Here is a 22,176-nt window from a genome sequence, read left to right on the forward strand (position 1 = left end):
GGTTCTGTTCTATGTTCCAGTCCTGGTTCTGTTCCGTGTTCCAGTCCTGGTTCTGTTCTGTGTTCCAGTCCTGGTTCTGTTCTGTGTTCCAGTCCTGGGCCTGGATGAAGATCAATCTAACTATAGAAGTGGGCGGGACTTTTACTGGAGGAGAACTGAACTCATCCAATCACAGTCCATATATGACTTCTATCAGTCATCAATAGGAACTAGACTGAGATCTGGAACCATTGACATGTTCTAAACCATCCACATATGGACCAGTAGAAGGAGAGGAACATTTTAACATTTCAACAAAATGAACAAAAATGAATTTAAAAAAATCCACAAAATGAGCAAAATAATCAAGAAAATGAACAAAATTGAACAAACTAATGAACAAAATGAACAAAATTGAACAAAATCATCAAGAAAATGAACAAAATGGAACATAATCAAGAAAATGAACATAATAATCAAGAAAATTAACAGAAATTAACGAAGTAATTAAGAAACAAAACTGAACAAAATAATCAACAAAAATGAACAAAAAATTGACAAAATGAACAAAAATAATGATAAAAATGAACAAAATAATCAACAAAATGAATAAAATAAGTCCATATATGACTTCTATCAGTGATCAATAGGAACTAGACTGATATCTGGAACAAAACTGAACAAAATAATCAAGAAAATGAACAAAATTTAATGTAATAATGAAGAAAATGAAATAAAATAATCAAGAAAATGAACAAAATTGAACAAAATCCTCAAGAAAATGAACAAAGTTGAACATAATAATCAAGAAAATGGACATAGTAATCAAGAAAATGAACAGAAATGGACCAAATAATCAACAAAATAATAAAAAATGAACAAAAAATCCACAAAATGAACAAAATAATGATCAAAATGAACAAAATAATCGACAAAATGAATAGATGAAATCCATATATGACTTCTATCAGTGATCAATAGGAACTAGACTAATATCTGGAACCATTTATATGTTCTAAACCATCAAAATATGGACCATTAGAAGGAAAGGAACATTTTAGTGTTTAAAAATTTCGTCAAAAATTCAAGAACTGAAATTTTTTAAAACTGTTAAACTTTGTAGTCACTGTCCCAACGAAGATACACATACAATTTTAAATGAATCCAACCAGTAGTTTTGGAGAAAAAGATTGTTAAAATGTAGACATTGATGACCTTGAGTTTCACCCTTCAAGGTCACTCAAGGTCAAAGGTCATGGACCCAAATGAAAGTCCATATATGACTTCTATCAGTGATCAATAAGAACTATATTGATATCTGGATTTACATCTTATAAACCATCAAAATATGGACCAATAGAAGGAAAGGAAAATGTTCAATGTTTCAAAAATCTGCAAAAATAAACAAACAAACAAATAAATAAATAATCAGATTTTTTTTTTTGTAATCTACATTTCTCAAAACTTTGCAGACATTGTCCTAAGGAAGATAGATAGATAGATAGATAGATAGATAGATAGATAGATAGATAGATAGATAGATAGATAGATAGATAGATAGATAGATAGATAGATAGATAGATAGATAGATAGATAGATAGATAGATAGATATCTCTATTTCCATGTTATAAGCCATAAAATTTGGACTATTGTAAGTAAAGCCAAATTTTTAATATTTAAAAAAAAATTCATCAAAATTCAGAAATTTAAATTTCTCAAAATTGCGGACAAAGTTTGTAGATGTCAGGGTAGAGACTGCGATCTGGTAGGATCGGCGATTCTACCGGTAGAGACTCCGATCGTAGTCTCTACCAGTAGAAACTCCGATCCGAACCTTAACCCTAACCCTAACCCTAACCCCTAACCCTAACCCCTAACCCTAACACTTCTACTGGCAGGATCGGAGTTTCCACCAGTAGAGACTGTGATCGGAGTTTCTACCAGTAGAGACTACGATCGGAGTCTCTACTGGTAGAAACTCCAATCCAAACCTTAACCCTAACCCTAACCCCTAACCCTAACCCTTCTACTGGCAGGATCGGAGTTTCTACCAGTAGAGACTCTGATCGGAATTTCTACTGGTAGAGACTACGATCGGAGTCTCTACTGGTAGAATCGCCGATCCTACCAGATCGCAGTCTCTACCCTGACATAGACATTGTCCCAAGGACGATGCAAATAAAATTTAAAATTAGTCCGACCTGCAGTTTTGGAGAAGATGATCTTTGGAGAAATTGCTAGAAATTGATGTTTTGATGAATGATCTGCATGAAAATACCTGATTTTTACTCAAATGTGCAAAAAAAAAAAAAAAAAAAAAAACTGAGGATGATGTAAGAATAAATGCTGATAAATGACTTAGAAAAGGTTTAATGTGTAAAACTCATTTGGAAGTCATTACAAAAATAGTTATCTTAAAGGGTTAAACGTGTGGACGCTGGTTAATGCAGTTTATTAGTGTGTGTGTGTGTGTGTGTGTGTGTGTGTTCCTTAAATAATCCACTGACTGTTTCCAAACCAACCAAACATTTGGTTGTTTTTATCTTTTCAAACGTCTTCTATGAAATGTTTCTGGGGGGTTTTGAGCCTATCGAACGGAAAAAAACCAACTCTGAAGATGATGTGTGTGTCCCTGGAGACGTGTGTTTTGACATTTTACAGACTGAATGAATAATCAGAAAGTGGCAGGACCATTAGTTACAGTTCGCTGGGAACTGTTTCCAAACTAAATGACTACACAGGGTCATGTGTCACTGTCTGTTACTCCCCCAGAAACTGTTTGATTCACATCGACAGGACGTTGAAGCGTTCTGCTCTTATTCTTTTAACCATATTTCACCTTTTTTTTTTTTTTTCTTTTGCTACTTCATGGTATTTTATTTTCTAAAATCAAATGATTAGTCAGAATTTAAAGTACATGACGTGGATTGAATAAAATACGGAGAAAAAGCAGGATACACTGATGGAAATTCCACCTAAAAACACTAGAGATTCAGTTTATAGAGAAATTGGGTCTCTGCATTTTACCCATAATACACATAGTACTTAGCATTAGCAATTCGCATTAGCACATTACTAGCATTGATTGGCTAATTCCATTATAGAAAAGCCACTTAGCAGCTATTTAGGACTGGTTTACTACTTAAGGAATAAAACTGAGTTGAATTTAACTGAGTTTAGAGAAAATATTTATTGATCATATAAATGGTGATGACAAATGACATATTTTTTGTTACTTGATGGTATTTTATCAAAGAAATTAACAGATTAGTCAGAACCAAAGGTAGATGATGTGGATTAAATAATATACAGTGAAAAAGCAAGATACGCTGACAGAAATTCCACCTAAAAAACTATAAATTCAATTTATAGAGAAATTTGGTCTGTATTTTACCCATAATACACATAGTAGATAGCATTAGCATTAGTGATTAGCATTAGCCCATTACTAGCAGTGATTGATTAATTCCATAATAAAAAAGCTACTTGGCAGCTACTGTATTTAGTACTGTTTTAAGTACTTAAGGAACAAAACTGAGCTAAATTGAACTGAATTTAGAGGAAATATTTATTGATCATATAAATTGTAATGACAAACAACATTTTTTTTCTACTTTATCAAAAGAAACAAATAGATTAATTGAAGGTAGATGATGTGGATTAAATAAATTACAGTGTAAAAGCAGGATACACTGATAGAAATTCCACCTAAAAACACTAGGGATTCAATTTATAAGGAAATTCAGTCTGCATTTTACCCATAATGCACATAGTACCTAGCATTAGCATTAGCACATTACTAGCAGTGAGCTGGCATTGACGTTGGGGAAAAAGACCTATATGTACCCATTTTAATAGTGTTTCATTAGTGACTAAATTAAGAATTTTCAAGCATTTTAATTGGCTGTAGTTGCAGTTGAATAACTGTTCAACACCCAGTTGATTAATTCTATTATAGAAAACAGCTATTTAGTACTGTTTTAGTGCTTTAGGTATAAAAATGAATTGAACTGCACTGAATTTAGAGGAAATATTTATGGTTATGTTGTAAGTTATTGATCCCTAGCAGCATTGTACCCATGGTGCCATTGTGTGTGAAAAGTGCCTCGACATTACTGTGAATGCAGCCTTCACATTGTAGCATCGTCTGCTAGCAGTCAAAGTCTCATGAACGGCGGTATAACCACTTCCGAAAATGGAGTATGGCGGCAGGGATGAAGAATTCAAAGCAGAGAGAGGCTAAAATGGCCCAGCATACCTCACAACATTTGAATACGGACATAAAATTGTGGCTAGTAGATAGTCAGGTAATGTTTCTATTCATTTGGTGAGTTTGGCGGTGATCAGGCCTGTGAAGGCTGAGGAAAACCTGTACAAACGCCCTCCTGTGCTGCAACATCGATCGATCAGACACAGAACGTGCATTATACAGTAGGATATAAATGGTAATTTTATCAAATAAATTAACAGATTATTCAGAATTGAAGGTAGATGATGTGGATGAAATAAAATACAGTGAAAAAGCAGAATAAATTGATGGAAATTCCACCAGTGTTTTCTCTTCCATTGTCAGATTATTTTGGACGCCTTTAATGGTTGACTTTCCAGTACTTTCTGGCACACATATAGTAAAGATAATGACTGAAAACAAGGTGAAAAAAGATCAAATAATTTACTTCTAAATAATTTCATATGATGGCTGCGCTGAAGCCAAAGTCAAATGAGTAGATAAGTTGAATTATTATCCGTACTGTAGCTCACCACGATCCAAAACTGAGCTCAAGTGCAGACTCTTTTTGCAGCGTTGGACACCTGAAAAATGCATCTTTAGAGGAAGCCAAGCCTCCACATTGACTCCAGACCTCTGTAATTGATTTGTTTCTATATGTGCACTGGGATTTGTACTACAAACCCCGACCTGATGGATTCAAAGCTCTCCATCATGTTGAGGTTTTCATCACTTTCAGCTGAATACATCACTGTGGACTTGTTCCCAACACCCCAAACAGCACAACAACAGGCAGAACGGTGAGAAAGTGTCAGGAAAAAAAACACCCTGAGATGGAATTTATCCACAGCGGTCACAGCGACGGGACCCACAGTGGATTCAGTCAGTGGTCATGTCCGAGGAACAATGGTTGAGCCCAGGCCAGGTGGTTGTAAAAACACAGATAAACATGCTTTGAGTCTCTGAAGTCGCTCTTCAGCTCCAGCTTCTGTCTCCCCTGATGAAATGAAGAGCCAGCTGGTCCGGGCTTTTTAGGACCATTATTTTAGTTTTACAGCTGAGGGGGACTGAGGTTAAATCAAACACTGGTGGGTTGTTTTTTTCTACTTCTACTGTGTAACGACACCATTTCATAACCTTACCTAAAAGCTGTGATATTTAGCTTTTTTTTTTTAGATGGAATTCTTCCTTTTCCAACATTTCCCTGTGGTCTCCATAAACTGTAAATGCTCTGCTTGGGTCTGAATTCTTCATTAATTCAACTCCACAGGTCTATTTTCAACAATACACTGCAAAAATCAAAATCTTACCAAGTGGATTTTTCTCATTTCTAGTCCAAATATCTCATCACACATAAAATAAGAGATAATCACCTAAAGAGGAACTTTTCAGTGAGATATAAGAACTGATTTGTAGACAGTAGATCTGGGAAATCTGATTTCAGGAGGTCTGACCAAAATAATTTTCACTCATTCCATTGGCAGATTTTTTTTTTTTTTTTTTTTTTTTTTTTTGCTTGAATTAAGTTTAAAAAAAAAAAAAAAAAAATCTTAAATTAAGCAAAAAAAAAAAAAAAAAAAAATCTTAAATTGAGCAAAAAAATCTTGAATTAAGAAAAAAAAATCTTGACTTAAGGAAAAAAAATGTCTTGAATTAAGCAAACAAAAAAAAATTCTTGAAATTAAGCAAAAAAAACCAAAACCTTGAATACAGGAATAAAGCATAAAATCTTAAATTAAGCCAAAGAAATTCTTGAATTAAGCAAAAAAATCTGCCAGTGGGACAAGTGAAAATTATCTTGGTCAGATTTCCTGTAATCAGATTTTCCAGATCTATTGTCTATAAATCAGTCCTTATATCTCACTGAAAAGTTCCTCTTTAAGTGATTCTGTCTGGTTTGAAGTGTGATGAGATATTTGGACTAGAAATGAGAAAAATACACTTGGTAAAATTTTGATTTTTGCAGTGTATTTCTGAGTAATGACACCAGAAAGCTGATTTGGAGCGCTGGCCCTTTAAATGCACATGAGCCACTTCAGGCCCCGCCCCCTCCAGGTTATTGGCTGTTCTGCTCTGTCCTGTTCAAACAACAACTGAACATTTTAGGGAATGGGCTTCAAGTCTGGACATATTTTCAGTCTGGACTACAACCGCTGCTGTTGACAAACAATTATGGAGAAACACTGGAGAAATGTTGGTCTGACGTCTGGACCTGATATGAGCAAATGTGGAGACAGAACGAGTTATAGACGTAACAAATTAAAAAGGAATTCAAACAGGTTGTAGAAATCCACTGGATTTTTGCCCAAATGAATCTAAAGATAGTTTTGCAGCAGCTGGAGGGTTCAAATTCAAACTGTCTGAACTATTAGGGTCCAAATACACAAAGAAATGAAGCACAGACTAAGAACAGTGGGTTTAGATAAAGACCACTGACTTACAGTGACTTACAGTGACTTACAGTGACTTACAGTGACTTACAGTGACTTACAGTGACTTACAGTGGGGCCAGCAGGTAGTCAGTAGTGGCTTTTCCATTGGACATCTGCAAAACTTTACCAATGTTTACTCAATGTCGAAAAACAGAAGTGTGTAATGTTGGTTTTTCCATTAAATCACAAATTTGTTTATTCATTATTTATTATTGTGAGATGACATGAGAAGTCTTTCCATAAACATGGTGACTAACATAAATATGGTGTTGATTTACAGATATATTCATATTATTATGATATATTACTCCTCTATCTTGTATTAAATTAAAAATTATTCAGTTTCCCGGTGTGTCCACACATTTCTTTTAAACTCTTCTTCTTCACTTGTTGTAACGTCCGTCAACATCTGCTTTTTTTTCATTCAGGTGACTCTAGCTGCAGAAAAAGGTCTTTCCATTGCAGTTTTGCGTGATATACCATTTGCACTACGCCTGAAAATCCACCTCTTGCCAGTGCAAAAACTTTTAATCGAAAACAAGAGTTTTGGCAAAATTGTCGTCTTCGATTTGGTAAATTTTTTATGCACAAGTTAGATTCACACAATTTGAGGGTCAATGGAAAAGTATTGTATGAGGGGAGCTCACTTTCACTTTCTCACAGCTTTATCTACAGAGCTAAAAAACCCACCACGTCCTCCACAAACAGGACCGCGTCACATTACTTTTTAGAATTATACCCCACCAGCACCACCACCACCACCACCAAAGCATGGGGGGGCTCATGATGCCATGAGTGGGGTGTGGATCAAAAAAGGCCGATAAAGCTTGTGTTAAAGTATAAAAGTGCGGGTGAACTCACTGTGTTGGGCTCTCCTCCAGCGAGCGGCTGATACGTGACCCTGTAGTTCTGGACTTTTCCGGGCGCCGGGTCCCATTTGACGCTGAGCGTGGTGATGGTGGCGTTATAAACACGCAGGTTTTGAGGAGGATCAGGACGCACTGAGAGCATACAGATACATGGAGTTAGATCAGCTGTGGAGTCAGTGCAGCTGGAGGTTTGGGTTAGGGGTGAAGATGAGGATGAGGAGGTTGGCCATGGGGATGGTGAGGCTCCCACAATGATGATGATGATGATGATGATGATGAAGCTGCAGGGTCAGGTGACGATAAAAGCAACAAAACAGGAGCAGCAACGGAGCCGAGGAGGGCTGGAGTCATTTACTGATGTTCTCATTCACACCGAAATACAAGAACTATGAATAAAATATTAAAAAAATAAAAATGTAAATACTCTGAACCCTTTTAAAACAGCTGTGTCTCCAGAGCCACATTCTGCATTCACCATCATTCAAAATACTGCAACTCCAGCAGCAGAGTGCAGTCAGTGAGAGAGACATGGAAGATTTTTATTACATTTGGTGAAGTTCTAGCTGTGAATTCTTGTAAATAAATGTATATAATAGTGATCCTGCTGCTTTGAGAGTGTTCTACTAGTGTGTTTTATCATATTTTTGTCAGGGTTCACAGTTTTTTCACTTTTTCCACTCATTATCTGTATTTTTATGGTGTATACAGTTAATTTTTAAGCTGTAAATATTATATAAATGTATGTACATTTTTTAATATATGTAAATCTATATGCAGAGAGTGAACAGAGATAAAAATGACTAGAAATAACTAAAAATAAGAAGCTGGAACATGGACACAGAATGATCTATACAAACTAAAGTGTTTGAGCAGATGGAAAATAGTGAATGTTTATTTCTATTATCTCATTAAATTTCATTCTGAACATTTACAGTTGTTTTTCATAATAACTATGACAAAAAATGCAAGTCATTTAAGTAATTATTACAAATAATCATGATAATTGATGGGCAGACACTGAAAGAAAGGGGCAAAAGGTTTGGCAAAACAGACATTTTCTGGCTGTTTTATTGCAAAAAAAACAAAAAACAAAAAACAAAAAAAGAAATAAACAAACAAAAAACCATAAAGAAATCTAGGCCTGTTCTAAGGGCAGTCCTTACAGAGCTAAATTTTAAAGCCTACAGTAATTTAGTGTTCGCAAAACACAGAATTTCAAAAAATGAATTTGTACTTTTGTTGTATATTGACAGATTAGATGAACATGGAAGACTGTATTTTTAGCTACAACATTTATTTGAAATCAAATCCTACTGTTGAGGTTTTCAGCTGCTTTTCCTTGATTTAGACGATAAAGTTTGAAGATAAAGAGGAAACATCTGGCCCTGACAAAGTGACGTTTATCAGAAAGTTCGTCTGCAGTAGTTGTTTGTGCATATTTGGTGTCAAAATTTGACAAGAATAATTCATTGGAATTATAATAAAGTGATTTCTATCATCAGGTCTCACACTGTTGTTGCTACACTAATATAACAAAATATAATTACCATAAAAATGTGGAAATAGCTGTAAATTTCTTGGGGAAATTGGGAAAAAGATATTTTAGGTATTAAGGGGAGTAAAATGTGATGTTTTGTACCACAAATATTAACAACATTACTCTTATTTTAGACGGTAAAGCAGTACATTTAGAGAACATACTGTATGTGTAAAGTAAAGGTCATGACCTCCAACCCTCCTGCACACAGCAACGACATGCAACAACTTTAATGAACATTAATTAAAGGTGAAGGATGATGTGAAGATACGATGACATGACGTTATGATGTGAGACGACTGTGACAAAGACAAACTGGTGAATTATGGGACAAAAATGGAGAACGAAGTGTTACTGGTCACACTTTAAATGCACATTTGGAGCTTAAAAATCTACGTCCATACCAGAACCATGTTTATGAAAAGGTCAAATAACTGACTTAAAATGATCTAATATGAAAACTGCACCTGAACTGAAGTTAAATCAGTAAGTATGTTGATTTATTATTGATATTACAGCTCAATATTGTCTAAAATTGGTCTTAAATAATGATTAAATATGTGTCTGTCATCTGCCTGTATATGTTTATAGTATTTATATTCTATAGTAGGTTCATGAGGGGTAGGATTAAATAAGTTTATACTACTCCCTACTCCTTTTCGACTGCAAATTTGGACTTGTTTGTACTTGAAGACAGATTCTGTTCATTTAAATGTTATTTTGTTTTATTTTATTTCTTTTCATATTATAGATAGATAGATAGATAGATAGATAGATAGATAGATAGATAGATAGATAGATAGATAGATAGATAGATAGATAGATAGATAGATAGATAGATAGATAGATAGATAGATAGATAGATAGATAGATAGATAGATAGATAGATAGATAGATAGATAGATAGATAGATAGATAGATATCACATCAGTCTGTATATGATGTTCATTATCCACCTGTATATGTCCATCTGTATATTACTATATGTCTGTATCACTCAAATATATCTATTTATTATGTCTATTAACACATTCATTGTACTTTATTACTGTATATTATAATCTGTTTATTAATCTGTATATAATAATCTGTATAGTATATTATAGTATGTTAATATATTATTATATAAACTAAATATATAATGAAAAAATGTTAAAAAAAAAAAAAATCATTGTACTTTAATACTGTATATTATAATCTGTTTATTAATCTGTATATAATAATCTGTATAGCATTATATAGTATATTAGTATATTATTATATAAACTAAATATATAATAAAAAATGTGAAAAAAATTAAATTCATTGTACTTTAATACTGTATGTTATAATGTGTTTATTAATCTGTATATAATAATCTGTATAGTATATTTATAGAACTCCAATAATCTTGCATATTTATATCCATACTGTATATTTATATCCATACGGTACATCTACTGATTACACTCATGGTTTAGATGCTAAACTGTGTTTCATTACCTTGTACTTGTGCATGTGTAATGACAGAGTTGAATGTAATTATATGAGTGGGAAGTTTCCAGATGGGTGAATGTAACTGTTCCTGATGGTGTGAACACAGATATGAAATTAAAGTGCGGTTCCATCAACACTGTCGCTCATCGTCCACTTCCCACACAAACTGATCAGTAATGAAAAGGAGCTGGTCCTTCTGTTACCACCTACCTCGAGCCTTCAACACTAGAAGAGACGTCAGAAGGACAACAGGGTTATTTTAGGCTCATTCTAACTCTGGTGATTATATTCAAATATGTGCGAGGCCGGCAGAGGGCGGCGGTTGGCTTACGTGTGCGCTCGTTCCCCATCAGGTCCTCGCTCTCCGACTCGTCCGGGTAGATGGCGGTGACGGTGACGGTGTACTCGGTGTCGGGGTCCAAATCCTCCAGGAGGTGGGTGGTTTCATCGTTATTCAGAATGGCCTGAATAAGGAGGAGGGAAAAAAGGAAAAAACAACTTGTTAAAACTATCTGCTTTTTATGATCACAGTGAGGAAACAGCCACCGTTGTTTTTTTTTATTTTTTATTTATTTATTTGCACATCATAAAACAGCAAGAAAGAAAGAAAAAAACAACAACATTCAAACAAGTAACATCATTGTGCAGGAGAGGTTAGAAGCCAAAAAAGGCCTGTATGAATACCTCCCCAGAAATAAACAATACAAAAGAAAAAAAGAATTTAAAAAAAAAATTGTTTTTCATCCAAAAAGCTTTTTTACTTCAAACAACAGGCAGCATCTCCTCACAAACACCAAAACCAGAGGGATTAAGGCCAATTGTGCAACTATTTTCTACACACGATGGATAAATTTGGAGATTTTTCTGTACTTTTCTGACAGAGAACAAATTAGAGGCACAGACTGTCTCCAGTATTCGTCATTCATTCATCTGAGGAATTCTATTGTATTCTATTCTATTCAATCACACGATGCAGCACAAAGGGATTGTGGGTATTTAAGATGCCTGAAATAACCACAGGAGCTACACTGACGTGCAGATTTCATTCCATTGTTTTGTAATACTCTTATATTGTGAACGTGCTGTAAACATGATCATAAAACGCTCCTAAAACCTGAAGAACATCCATCTAAATCAGGTCTTAAAGCTGCACACTCTCCAAAAATACCGCAGTGTTTTCATGACCTGTACTAAATTCACAACGTTGTCATATTTAGAATAATAGCGGAATATTAACGCGGTGATTGATTCACAGCAGCAAGAAAACATTCCACCTTAAAAGTTTCTGGCACAGCATTGGAGCAGAAGTGAATTAATGCAAACTATGTACAGATGAAAAGGCAGAGGACGTAGATTCATTTATCATTCAATTCTTCTGACGGTTTCTTTGTTTATGACGCAAGGAATTAAATGGAAATGAAAGGGAATGAAAGCATTTTAGACTAAAGAGACGAGTATGAATCAGATTCACCCTATAATAACTACCGTTAGAACAGACCTGGAAGGCATTTATCCTGACAACTGTTGTTTGTCTACAGTTAAAGGAAGAAAAATGGTTGACTTAGGTTTAATACAGGCCAAGCGGTCTGTTGCTTTATGTTGGAAAACTGTTGGTTGTCCCTCTCTTGACTTCTGGTTTAACTAATTTAACCTCAAGTTTGGCTCATTAGAAAGAGAGCTTCGGAATTCTGCAACAATTGGAAGATGTTCCTAGAATTAATTAAGAATTACTTACAAGAATTCCCCACTAAAACGCTGGTAAAAGGAATAAAAATCTTCCATCTCTCTCTCACCGACTGCACTCTGCTGCTCTAAGCTCCGCCCTCTTCCACCCCTCCCCCTCAGTCAATGCTGACCTCTATCCCAGTGGGTAATATAGCAAACAAAAGCTCAGAATCTCAGCTTTCAGATGACGTTTGGATCTTATCAATAGCGAAACTGGTTCAGGAGTTACGGTAAATTGAAGTTAAATTGAATGACGGTGGTGCTGGTAAGAAAAGAAGAGCTAAATTCACACGTTTGAGAAGCTGCCATCAGTAAAAATTCTGCAGATCCACTTTGCCGGAGCCAAACCCCTGAGAGAAGCAAAGGTATTTTACAGCTTCGGCTTTAATTGGTCAATAAAGGAAGTGTAATGATGTGGAGTTGTGAGATAAAGTCAGTTTTTTCGCTGTGCAGAATGTGAATTGGGTGGGGAAGCAAAACGGGCCCAAAAATGTTCAGTTTGAGCCAAAGCGTGAAAGCAAAGAAACAAAGAGCGTTATTGTTGCTTCAGTCAAAGTGGATGTTTTTACTTAAGTCCTGGAGAAAACAATAACCGTGTTTCGTGAGGCATGGCGGTCTGACGGATCTGTGAAACCACCATGGATCAGACTTGACATCTTTTTTATTCCACTAATTAGAAAAATGTTCCCTGACAGATCTGAAAAAAAAAGATGTTTTACTCTGGACCTGCACAAATCCACCTCCACTCCTGGACTCAGCTGGTGTTCCCTGATACCTACAGTATGTTCCCTCGTACATATGTTCACTAGTACCTATGTTCCCTAGTACATATGTTTCCTGGTGCCTAAGTTCCCTGGTCCATATGTTCTCTAGTAGATATGTTCCCTGGTGCCTAAGCTCCCTGGTCCATATGTTCTCTAGTAGATATGTTCCCTGGTGCCTAAGCTCCCTGGTCCATATGTTCTCTAGTAGATATGTTCCCTGGTGCCTAAGCTCCCTGGTCCATATGTTCTCTAGTACATATGTTCCCTGGTGCTTAAGTTCCCTGGTACATATGTTCTCTGGTACCTAAGTTCCCTGGTACATATGTTCCCTAGTGCCTATGTTCCCTGGTGCCTATGTTTCCTAGAACATATGTTCCCTGGTGCCTATTTTCCCTGGAACATAAGTTCCCTAGTGCCTATGTTACCCAGTACCTATGATCCCCAGTACCTATGTTCCGTAGCACATATGTTTACTAGTACCTATGTTCCCCAATACCTAAGTTCCCTCGCACATATATTCCCTGGTACATATGTTCTCTGGTACCTATGTTCCCTGGTGCCTAAGTTCCCTGGTACATATGTTCTCTAGTACATATATTCCCTGGTACATATGTTCCCTGGTGCCTAAGTTCCCTGGTACATATGTTCTCTAGTTCCTATGTTCCCTGGTGCCAAAGTTCCGTGGTACATATGTTCTCTAGTACATATATTCCCTGGTACATATGTTCCCTGGTGTCTAAGTTCCCTGGTACATATGTTCTCTAGTTCCTATGTTCCCCAGTGCCTATCTTCCCTAGTACCTATGTTCCCTGATGCCTATGTCCCTAGAACATATGTTCCCTGGTGCCTATGTTCCCTAGTACCTATGTTCCCTAGTACATATGTTCCCCTGTACAGGTGCTCCCTAGTACCTATGTTCCCTGGTGCCTATGTTCCCTAGTACCTATGTTCCCTAGCAGATATGTTCTCCAGTACAGATGCTCCCTAGTACCTATGTTCCCTGGTACATAAATTCCCTAGTACCTATGTTCCCTGGTGCATAAATTCCCTAGTACCTATGTTCCCTGGTGCATAAATTCCCTAGTACCTATGTTCCCTGGTACATAACTTCCCTAGTACCTATGTTCCCTAGCACATATGTTCCCCAGCACATATATTCCCTAGTACCTAAGTTCCCTGGTACATATATTCCCTAGTACCCATGTTCCCTGGTACATATATTCCTTAGTACCTATGTTCCCTGGTGCCTATGCTCCCTGGTACATATATTCCCTAGTACCTATGTTCCCTGGTGCCTAATTTGCCTAGTACATATGTTCCCTGGTACATATATTCCCTAGTACCTAAGTTCCCTGGTACATATATTCCCTAGTACCTAAGTTCTCTGGTACATATATTCCCTAGTACCTATGTTCCCTGGTACATATATTCCTTAGTACCTATGTTCCCTGGTACATATATTCCCTAGTACCTATGTTCCCTGGTGCCTAAGTTGCCTAGTACCCATGTTCCCTGGTGCCTAAGTTGCCTAGTACCTATGTTCCCTGGTGCCTAAGTTGCCTAGTACCTATGTTCCCTGGTACATATATTCCCTAGTACCTATGTTCCCTGGTACATATATTCCCTAGTACCTATGTTCCCTGGTACATATATTCCCTAGTACCTATGTTCCCTGGTGCCTAAGTTGCCTAATACCCATGTTCCCTGGTGCCTAAGTTGCCTAGTACCCATGTTCCCTGGTGCCTAAGTTGCCTAGTACCTATGTTCCCTGGTACATATATTCCCTAGTACCTATGTTCCCTGGTACATATATTCCCTAGTACCTATGTTCCCTGGTACATATATTCCCTAGTACCTATGTTCCCTGGTGCCTAAGTTGCCTAGTACCCATGTTCCCTGGTGCCTAAGTTGCCTAGTACCCATGTTCCCTGGTGCCTAAGTTGCCTAGTACATACGTAGTCAGTACGTTCACCAGTTTCATCAAAGGTACATTACAGATCGATTATTACCAACATTTAAAACGTTTTTAATTCAGACAAACAAACACTGGTGGAAACATAACCTCTTTGGTGGAGGTAAAAATAAACAGACTAAAAAAAAAGAAACAAAATATTTTATTCAACTAAACTCTTCACCATTAAATGACTTAGTACCAGGGAACACAGACCTCCGGTTCTAATGTCCTAAGTCGGTGGGTTCCTGTCGGACGGTGACACTGGACAGTTGTGGGTTTAAATCGGTGCAGGTGTGTGTCTGTTCAGCTGAACTCAGAGCTGTAACGTCCTCTAAACTCAGGCTTCAGATTTTAATCACAGGAAGGAAACACCGTCAGGCTGCAGGCGAAAAACTAAAAAAAAAAAAAAAAAACGGACGTAGGAACTGAAACCATGTGTGTAGCTGTCAGAGGCTGTCCACACCGGCTCATTTACATAATTTAAAGGAAAAAAAACACACAGTCCAGCTGCTGAAGGTGCATTTTTGATCAACAGCTCCATGAACAGGTTGAATCTGCAGGTCACTTCCTTTATCGTTTCCTGACAATCAGCTGGGGTTTAACTGCTTCCATAAGTATATTATGTGGACAAAAGTATGTGGACACAGGTGTTCGTTTTCTAACAGGGGTCTGGGATACAAAACAATAAGGACGAATGTCAGAACAGAGTTTTATATTATGGGATGAATATCATTACATTGGTTAGTTTGGGTTAAATTATTATCTTTGCTTCCAAAACTTAATTTACCTCAATTTTAATATTTTTTCAACTGTGACTATGATTTTAAATGTTCTACCTCCAAATCTCTAAAATATTTTTCATGCTCTGACTGTAAATAATAATTTTATACCACAACTAACCATCTACTTTCTTCTGCGTGTGCTTATTCTGTAAATTATTATGTAAATTTTTCTCTAGATTTCTAAAATATGTTTTGTGCTCTGACTAAATTACCATTTTCTACCACAACTAACCACTGACTTTCTTTTTAGTGTGTGTGTATTTTGCTCATTATGATGGTCTATTTATTTTTGCTCATTTTGATGCTTATTGATATTTTTCAACCATGACTATGATTTTAAATGTCCTTCCTCTAAATTTCTAAACTATTTTTCCTGCTCTGACTGTAAATAATAATTTTCTACCACATCTATCCATCTACTTTCTTCACATCTCACTGAGGAAGAAAAATCTACCATGAAACTTTGAGGAAATATTGATGTTTTTATCTAAAATCCTCATGAACAGGACATCTGACAACTGTAGACATGATGTGTCCCAATATTTATGTCCATATAGTTTAGAAACAGCAATATTTCCTTAAAGTTTAATGGTAGATTTTTCTTCCTCAGTGAGATGTGAAGAAAGTAGATGGTTAGATGTGGTAGAAAATTATTATTTAGTCAGACCACAAAACATATTTTAGAAATTTGAAGAATAATTTACAGAATAATTTACATAATAAGCAAAAAAAAATAATAAAAATGAACAACACAGGCACCAAAATGAACAAAATAAGCATCAAAATGAGCAAAATAAGTATCAAAATGAACAAAATAAGTATCAAAATGAACAAAATAAGTATCAAAATGAGCAAAATAAGCATCAAAATGAACAAAATAAGCATCAAAATGAACAAAAATAAATAACAGAGGATCATAATGAGATAAATACACACAAAAAATGGAAGTAGATGGTTAGTTGTGGTAGAAAAGGGCTATTTAGTCAGAGCACAAAACATATTTTAGAAATTTAGAGAATAATTTACAGAATAAGCAACAAAAATAATAAAAATGAACACAGGCATCAAAATGAACAAAATAAGCATCAAAATGAGCAAAATATTGATGTTTTTCTGTCTAATCCTCATAAACAGGACATTTCACAGCTGTAGACATGATGTGTCCCAATACTTTTGTCCATATACTTTGGAAACATGAACATTTCCTTAAAGTTCCTTGACCCCTGTTAGAAAAGAAACCCTTGAATTCAACGTGTCCACATACTTTTGTCCATATAGTGTACTTCACAGTGTCCGTACTATGACGGACATATTTTTGCATTCATAATCTGAGAGTAAATACTCGTATCTTACAAATTTGGCTTCGCTGTCGCCCCTCTTGGTCCATCCCAGACGGTACAGGGCCACGTCCGGAGCTCCGTGTTCCCATGTGGCTCTGAACGACGTCTGACCGACCTCAGAGAAACGAAGGTTCTTCGGAGCAGGAACGACATCTGAGCGAAACACGACAAACGAACAACGAAGAGGTTTAGAAAGAGGGACAAACTGTCGATATCGACAAGAAAACTAAGGAACTAAAATTAAAAGAATTTATACAATGATTTAAGAATTGTAACGTATCGCGTCATACAGGGTGAGTCAGAAAAAACGTTCTTTCCATTTAAAGAAATTGTACTGCTAAAACGGAAACACTGATTTTTCTTTTGACCATACAGTCATATTGATGTGGTTATGGAGCATGTCTGCTGATGTAGTCATAGATTTATTGCATTGCATAAGAGAGAGAAGGTCCATTGTTTATTGGGCACTGAAATACCTGCCAACACAATGTATGCCACAGTGAACAAACTTGAAATTGACAACAATTACAGGAGTCGGGGCTTTGCTTTCACACTCAGGACATAGGCCTACATGACAGTGCCCAGGGAGTTTTCATCATGGCAAGACCACAGTTTACGGATGTGCAGAGAGCTTTCATGGTGACAAAATTCTCCCCGATCCCCGGACTTGACCCCCCTTGATTTTTTCTTGTGGGGGTATCTTAAAAACCGTGTGTATCAGACTGTTCCACAAACTCTTCAGGAACTCCGAAATCGCATCACGGCTGAAATCCAAGCCCTACGACGAACACGAATGGCGAGAAGAGCTGTGTTAGAGATGCGACAACGAGCACAGATTTGCATCAGTCTGAATGGTAGCCAGGTTGAAGGTCGTGCCGGACGACTTCGTTGAGACAAAACATTTTGATGGCGAGTAAACATGCTGTAATGGTTGACAATTTCAATTTCATTCACGGTGGCATAAACTGTGTTGGCAGATATTTCGGTGCACAATAAACAATGGACATTCCCTCTGTTATGCTATGCCATAAATCAATGATTCAATCGCCAGACATGCTCAATGACCACATCAATATGACTGTATGATCAAAAGAAAAATAAGCATTTCCATTTCAGTGGTACAATTTCTTTAAATGAAAAGAGCGTTTTTTTCTGACTCACCCTGTATTATAACGTATCGCATCATATTGTCTTGTAACAGTGTATCGTATTGTATCATAATGTATCACATTGCAATGTATCGTATCGTACTTCATCATATTGTATCTTTTCATAGCGTATAGTATCTGAATGTATCGTATTGTATCGTAACATTGGATCATATCATAATGTACAGTATCGTACCAGATGCTTGTCCACATGTCTAAAAATTTACTTTATCTTGATGGAAAATGGATACCAATTGAAAGAAATTAATAAGAAATATGAGAATGAATATCAAACTAACAATCAAATCTACGGCTGAGAGAAAATTTTTACGTTTTTTATTTTATTTTCATCATATTTTGATCAATTATTTCCCCTTAAAGTCAGTATTTCCACTTAAGAAGCCTAATACAAACTATTATACAAACCTCAAATATTAAATCAACTACTGACTATAACTAATCAGCTATTAAACTGATTCATTAACGATCTTTAACACATCAGAACTAAAAGTGTTATTTTGTTAGTTTCATGCAAATACACATCACCTTTTGTGCTCCTGTTAAACTGGATCATTGTCTTGTTAAAAGTACTGTATTACATCTGAGGTGTTAAACTAACCCAGTTTAGGACCAGTTCGTTCCACGCCATAAACCAGAGTCACCACTAACTGCCTGACTGTAGGTGTTTGAATGCAGACCCAGACCTGTGATGGCGCTGCCCAGCATCGGGGATCCGGGGCCTTCGTCGTAGACGGGGGTGACGGCCACGTCGTACTCGGTCTGGGAGATGAGTCCGGACAGATCCAGGGTGGTGATGTCACCGTTCACCTCCACCTGCACAAACACCAGTCACACGTTCAGTTTATTCAGTTAAAGCAGCTGCAGCAGCATCACATCAACGAATATGTTCATTTTACTTTAATATTTAACCCTTAAAGCCACAAACCTCCACCTTCAACCTAAACATCTGCTGATCTAAACATCTTTAATACCTGCCGATCCACTAAAACTATCAATACATGGAAATAATTGGTGTAAAACACAGTTATTCATGTTTTCATGGTCATCAGATATGACCCATTAGGACGTTCAGAGGCTCCGTAGTTACCGTGGAAACACCGTCATCTCTATCCTTTCAATGCTTTGCATTTTTAATATTTCAAACATTCCTAAAAATTCCAAAATTTAAATTTCTCTACTGTGAACAAACTTTATAGACATTGTCTTAAAGAAGATACATAACATTTTTGAAATGAATCTGATCAGTAGTTTTGGAGAAGAAAATTGGTGAAATCTAGTCACTGCTGACCTTGAGTATGACCCTTCAAGGTCAAAGGTCACGGACCAAAGTCAAAGTTCATATATGATTTCTATCAGTGATTCATAGGAACTAGATTCATATCTGTAACTATTTACATGTTACAAACCATCAAAATATGGACCATTAGAAGGAAAAGTAAATTTTCAATATTTAAAAAAAATGGTAAAAATAAATAAATAAATCATTCCCCCAAAAAATTATATCTGTTGATCCACTAATCCTATCAATACATGTACAGTAAAAGTAGCACAAGTAAATTTTCAGTATTTCCAATATTTCCATAAGGTTTAATGGGAGATGGTTTGTTGTGGTAGAAAATTATTAAAACAATCAGAGCAGAAACAAATATTATAGAAATTTAGAGGAAGAACATTTAAAATCATCGTCATGGATAAAAAAAAATGTTGAGAGAAATTAAGTTTTGGAGGCAAAGATAACAATTTAAACCAAACTAACCAAAGCAATGATATCTACCCCAATATAAAACTATATTCTGACATTAGTCATTATAGTTTTGTTAGAAAAACACCTGAATTCAATCTGTCCACATACTTTTGTCCATATGGTGTAGTTTCCAGTGCTCAGAACTCTGCATATCGGGCCAAAAACACAAAGTGAAGGATTTCACTCTGTAACTGTGAATTACAACCCATTTGTGCCGTAACCTGCCCTGCTTTAAGCCACGTAAACACTGAGATCTGGGATGTTCCAGACAAAAAAAAACACAAAACAGAGCAATGACTTTGGACACTAATAAAAAAAGACCATTCTCCATCTTAACCTGATGTGTAAGCTTCTGTAGGTAAACTGTAACCTCAACAGTCGGTGCAAAAGGTGTTTTTTGGGGGGTTTTGCGACTTCTCCACATCTGCAGTACATCTGTAAATAGTTTGTACATACCAGAGCTACTTTTTAAATACTGTCTGTACTTTTTTATCTAGTGTGCTGCATGTCTTGTTCTCAGTTCACCACCTGAGCTACTATGAAGGCGCTGTGTGTGTTCAGACATTTGAGTCTGTCTAGATCACTGCGTGTCCATGTTTGTCTTGTTCTTTTTGGTTCTTTGCTGTCATTTGGATCCTGTTGATAGTCTGTGTTCACTTTGTGTCTAGTTGTAGACAGAGCCGCTCATTTCTCTGACAAAAACATTCATCATCTGATTCAAATACACACACTGCATCTGTGTATGAACTGGAGAGATCTGACTATAGATTTATAAATATACAGATTTACAAATATACACACATTTAGAGAAGATTTACAGATACAATACAACTATCAATCAACTAAAGAAACCAGAAAAATACAGAGAAAAACAGTGAAAAAAAGGCATAAACTTAATAAAAATATGACAAATCATACTAGTAGAACACTCCCAAACAGCACTATCACTAGTATATACAATTATTTACAAGAATTCACAGCTAAAACTTTGTTAAAAGTAATAAAAATCTTCCATTTCTCTCTCACTGACTGCACTCTGCTGCTCTAAGCTCCACCCACTTCCGCCCCTCCCCCTCAGCCAATGCAGACCTCTACCCTAATGTGTTATCGACCAATAGAAAGAACCCAATCTCAGCTAAAAGATGACATTTTAATTTTGTCGATATCGAAAACAGTTCAGGTCATTTGAATGACGGTGGATGTGAAACGTGTCACCGGAGACACAATGGTCTTTAAAGGGTTAAATACCTGATTTGACCCGGACCCCTCCCTGGTTTTTTACCTCTTTCAGGTCTCCTTCCTCTGGTTTGTAGGTGACCAGGTACTTGCGGACTGCTCCTGGAGCGGCGTCCCAGTTCAGTTTCATGGTGGAGTGAGTAACGTCAGTGATCCTCAGTTCTCCAGCTGGAGGCATGGGCACTGAAAGTTACAACAAACGTCAACACTTTCACCTCCAGAAGTCAAAACATCAGAACATTTAAGACCAGGGTGATGTTTTTGGAGATGGTAAAAACAGCTGAGTGACGCCTTTGGGTCGGATACAGACGGAAGTTTGGCTTTTCAGTTCAGAACGCATCTGTTTTCTGTGTGAAAGCAGTCGATCCAAAACACAAACGACACCGTGGGATCGTCGAAAACGGAACTCCTCCAAACTGTTAACGTTCTGACCCGACCTACACTGGAAAAAATCAAACTCTGACCAAGGGTATTTTTCTCATTTCTAGTCCAAATATGTCATCACACTTAAAATCAGACAGAATCACCTAAGAGGAACTTTTCAGTGAGATAGAAGAACTGATTAATAGACAATAGATCTGGAAAATCTGATTTTAAGAAATGTGACCAAGATAATTTTCACTTGTTCCATTGGCAGATTTTTTTTGCTTGAATTGAGCGAAAAAAATTTTGAATAAAGCAAAAATCTTAAATGAAGCAAATGTTTTTACACACATATATATATATATATATATATATATATATATATATATATATATATATATATATATATATATATATATATATATATATATATATATATATATATATATATATATATATATATATGATTTGTACACAAAAAATGGAAAATACAGAGGATAATATTGTATTAACTGTTGATAAATCACTTAAAAAAGGTGAAATAGAGAGAAAAATTTATTTGGAAGTTGCCATAATT

General features: G+C 36.1%; 1 protein-coding gene across 1 annotated transcript in view; it reads right to left on the reverse strand.

The window, feature by feature from the left end:
• LOC115414887 (collagen alpha-1(XII) chain-like) overlaps positions 1 to 22,176 on the reverse strand; it is a 108,660-nt gene that overhangs the window by 40,019 nt on the left and 46,465 nt on the right. Inside the window, 6 exon segments of the mRNA XM_030128248.1 lie at positions 7,502 to 7,641; positions 10,733 to 10,747; positions 10,854 to 10,986; positions 17,101 to 17,240; positions 18,940 to 19,069; positions 21,283 to 21,419. Of these exon segments, the coding sequence (XP_029984108.1) occupies positions 7,502 to 7,641; positions 10,733 to 10,747; positions 10,854 to 10,986; positions 17,101 to 17,240; positions 18,940 to 19,069; positions 21,283 to 21,419 (695 nt within the window).

This window comes from Sphaeramia orbicularis, chromosome 24, assembly GCF_902148855.1.
Source record: "Sphaeramia orbicularis chromosome 24, fSphaOr1.1, whole genome shotgun sequence".
NCBI lineage: Eukaryota > Metazoa > Chordata > Actinopteri > Kurtiformes > Apogonidae > Sphaeramia > Sphaeramia orbicularis.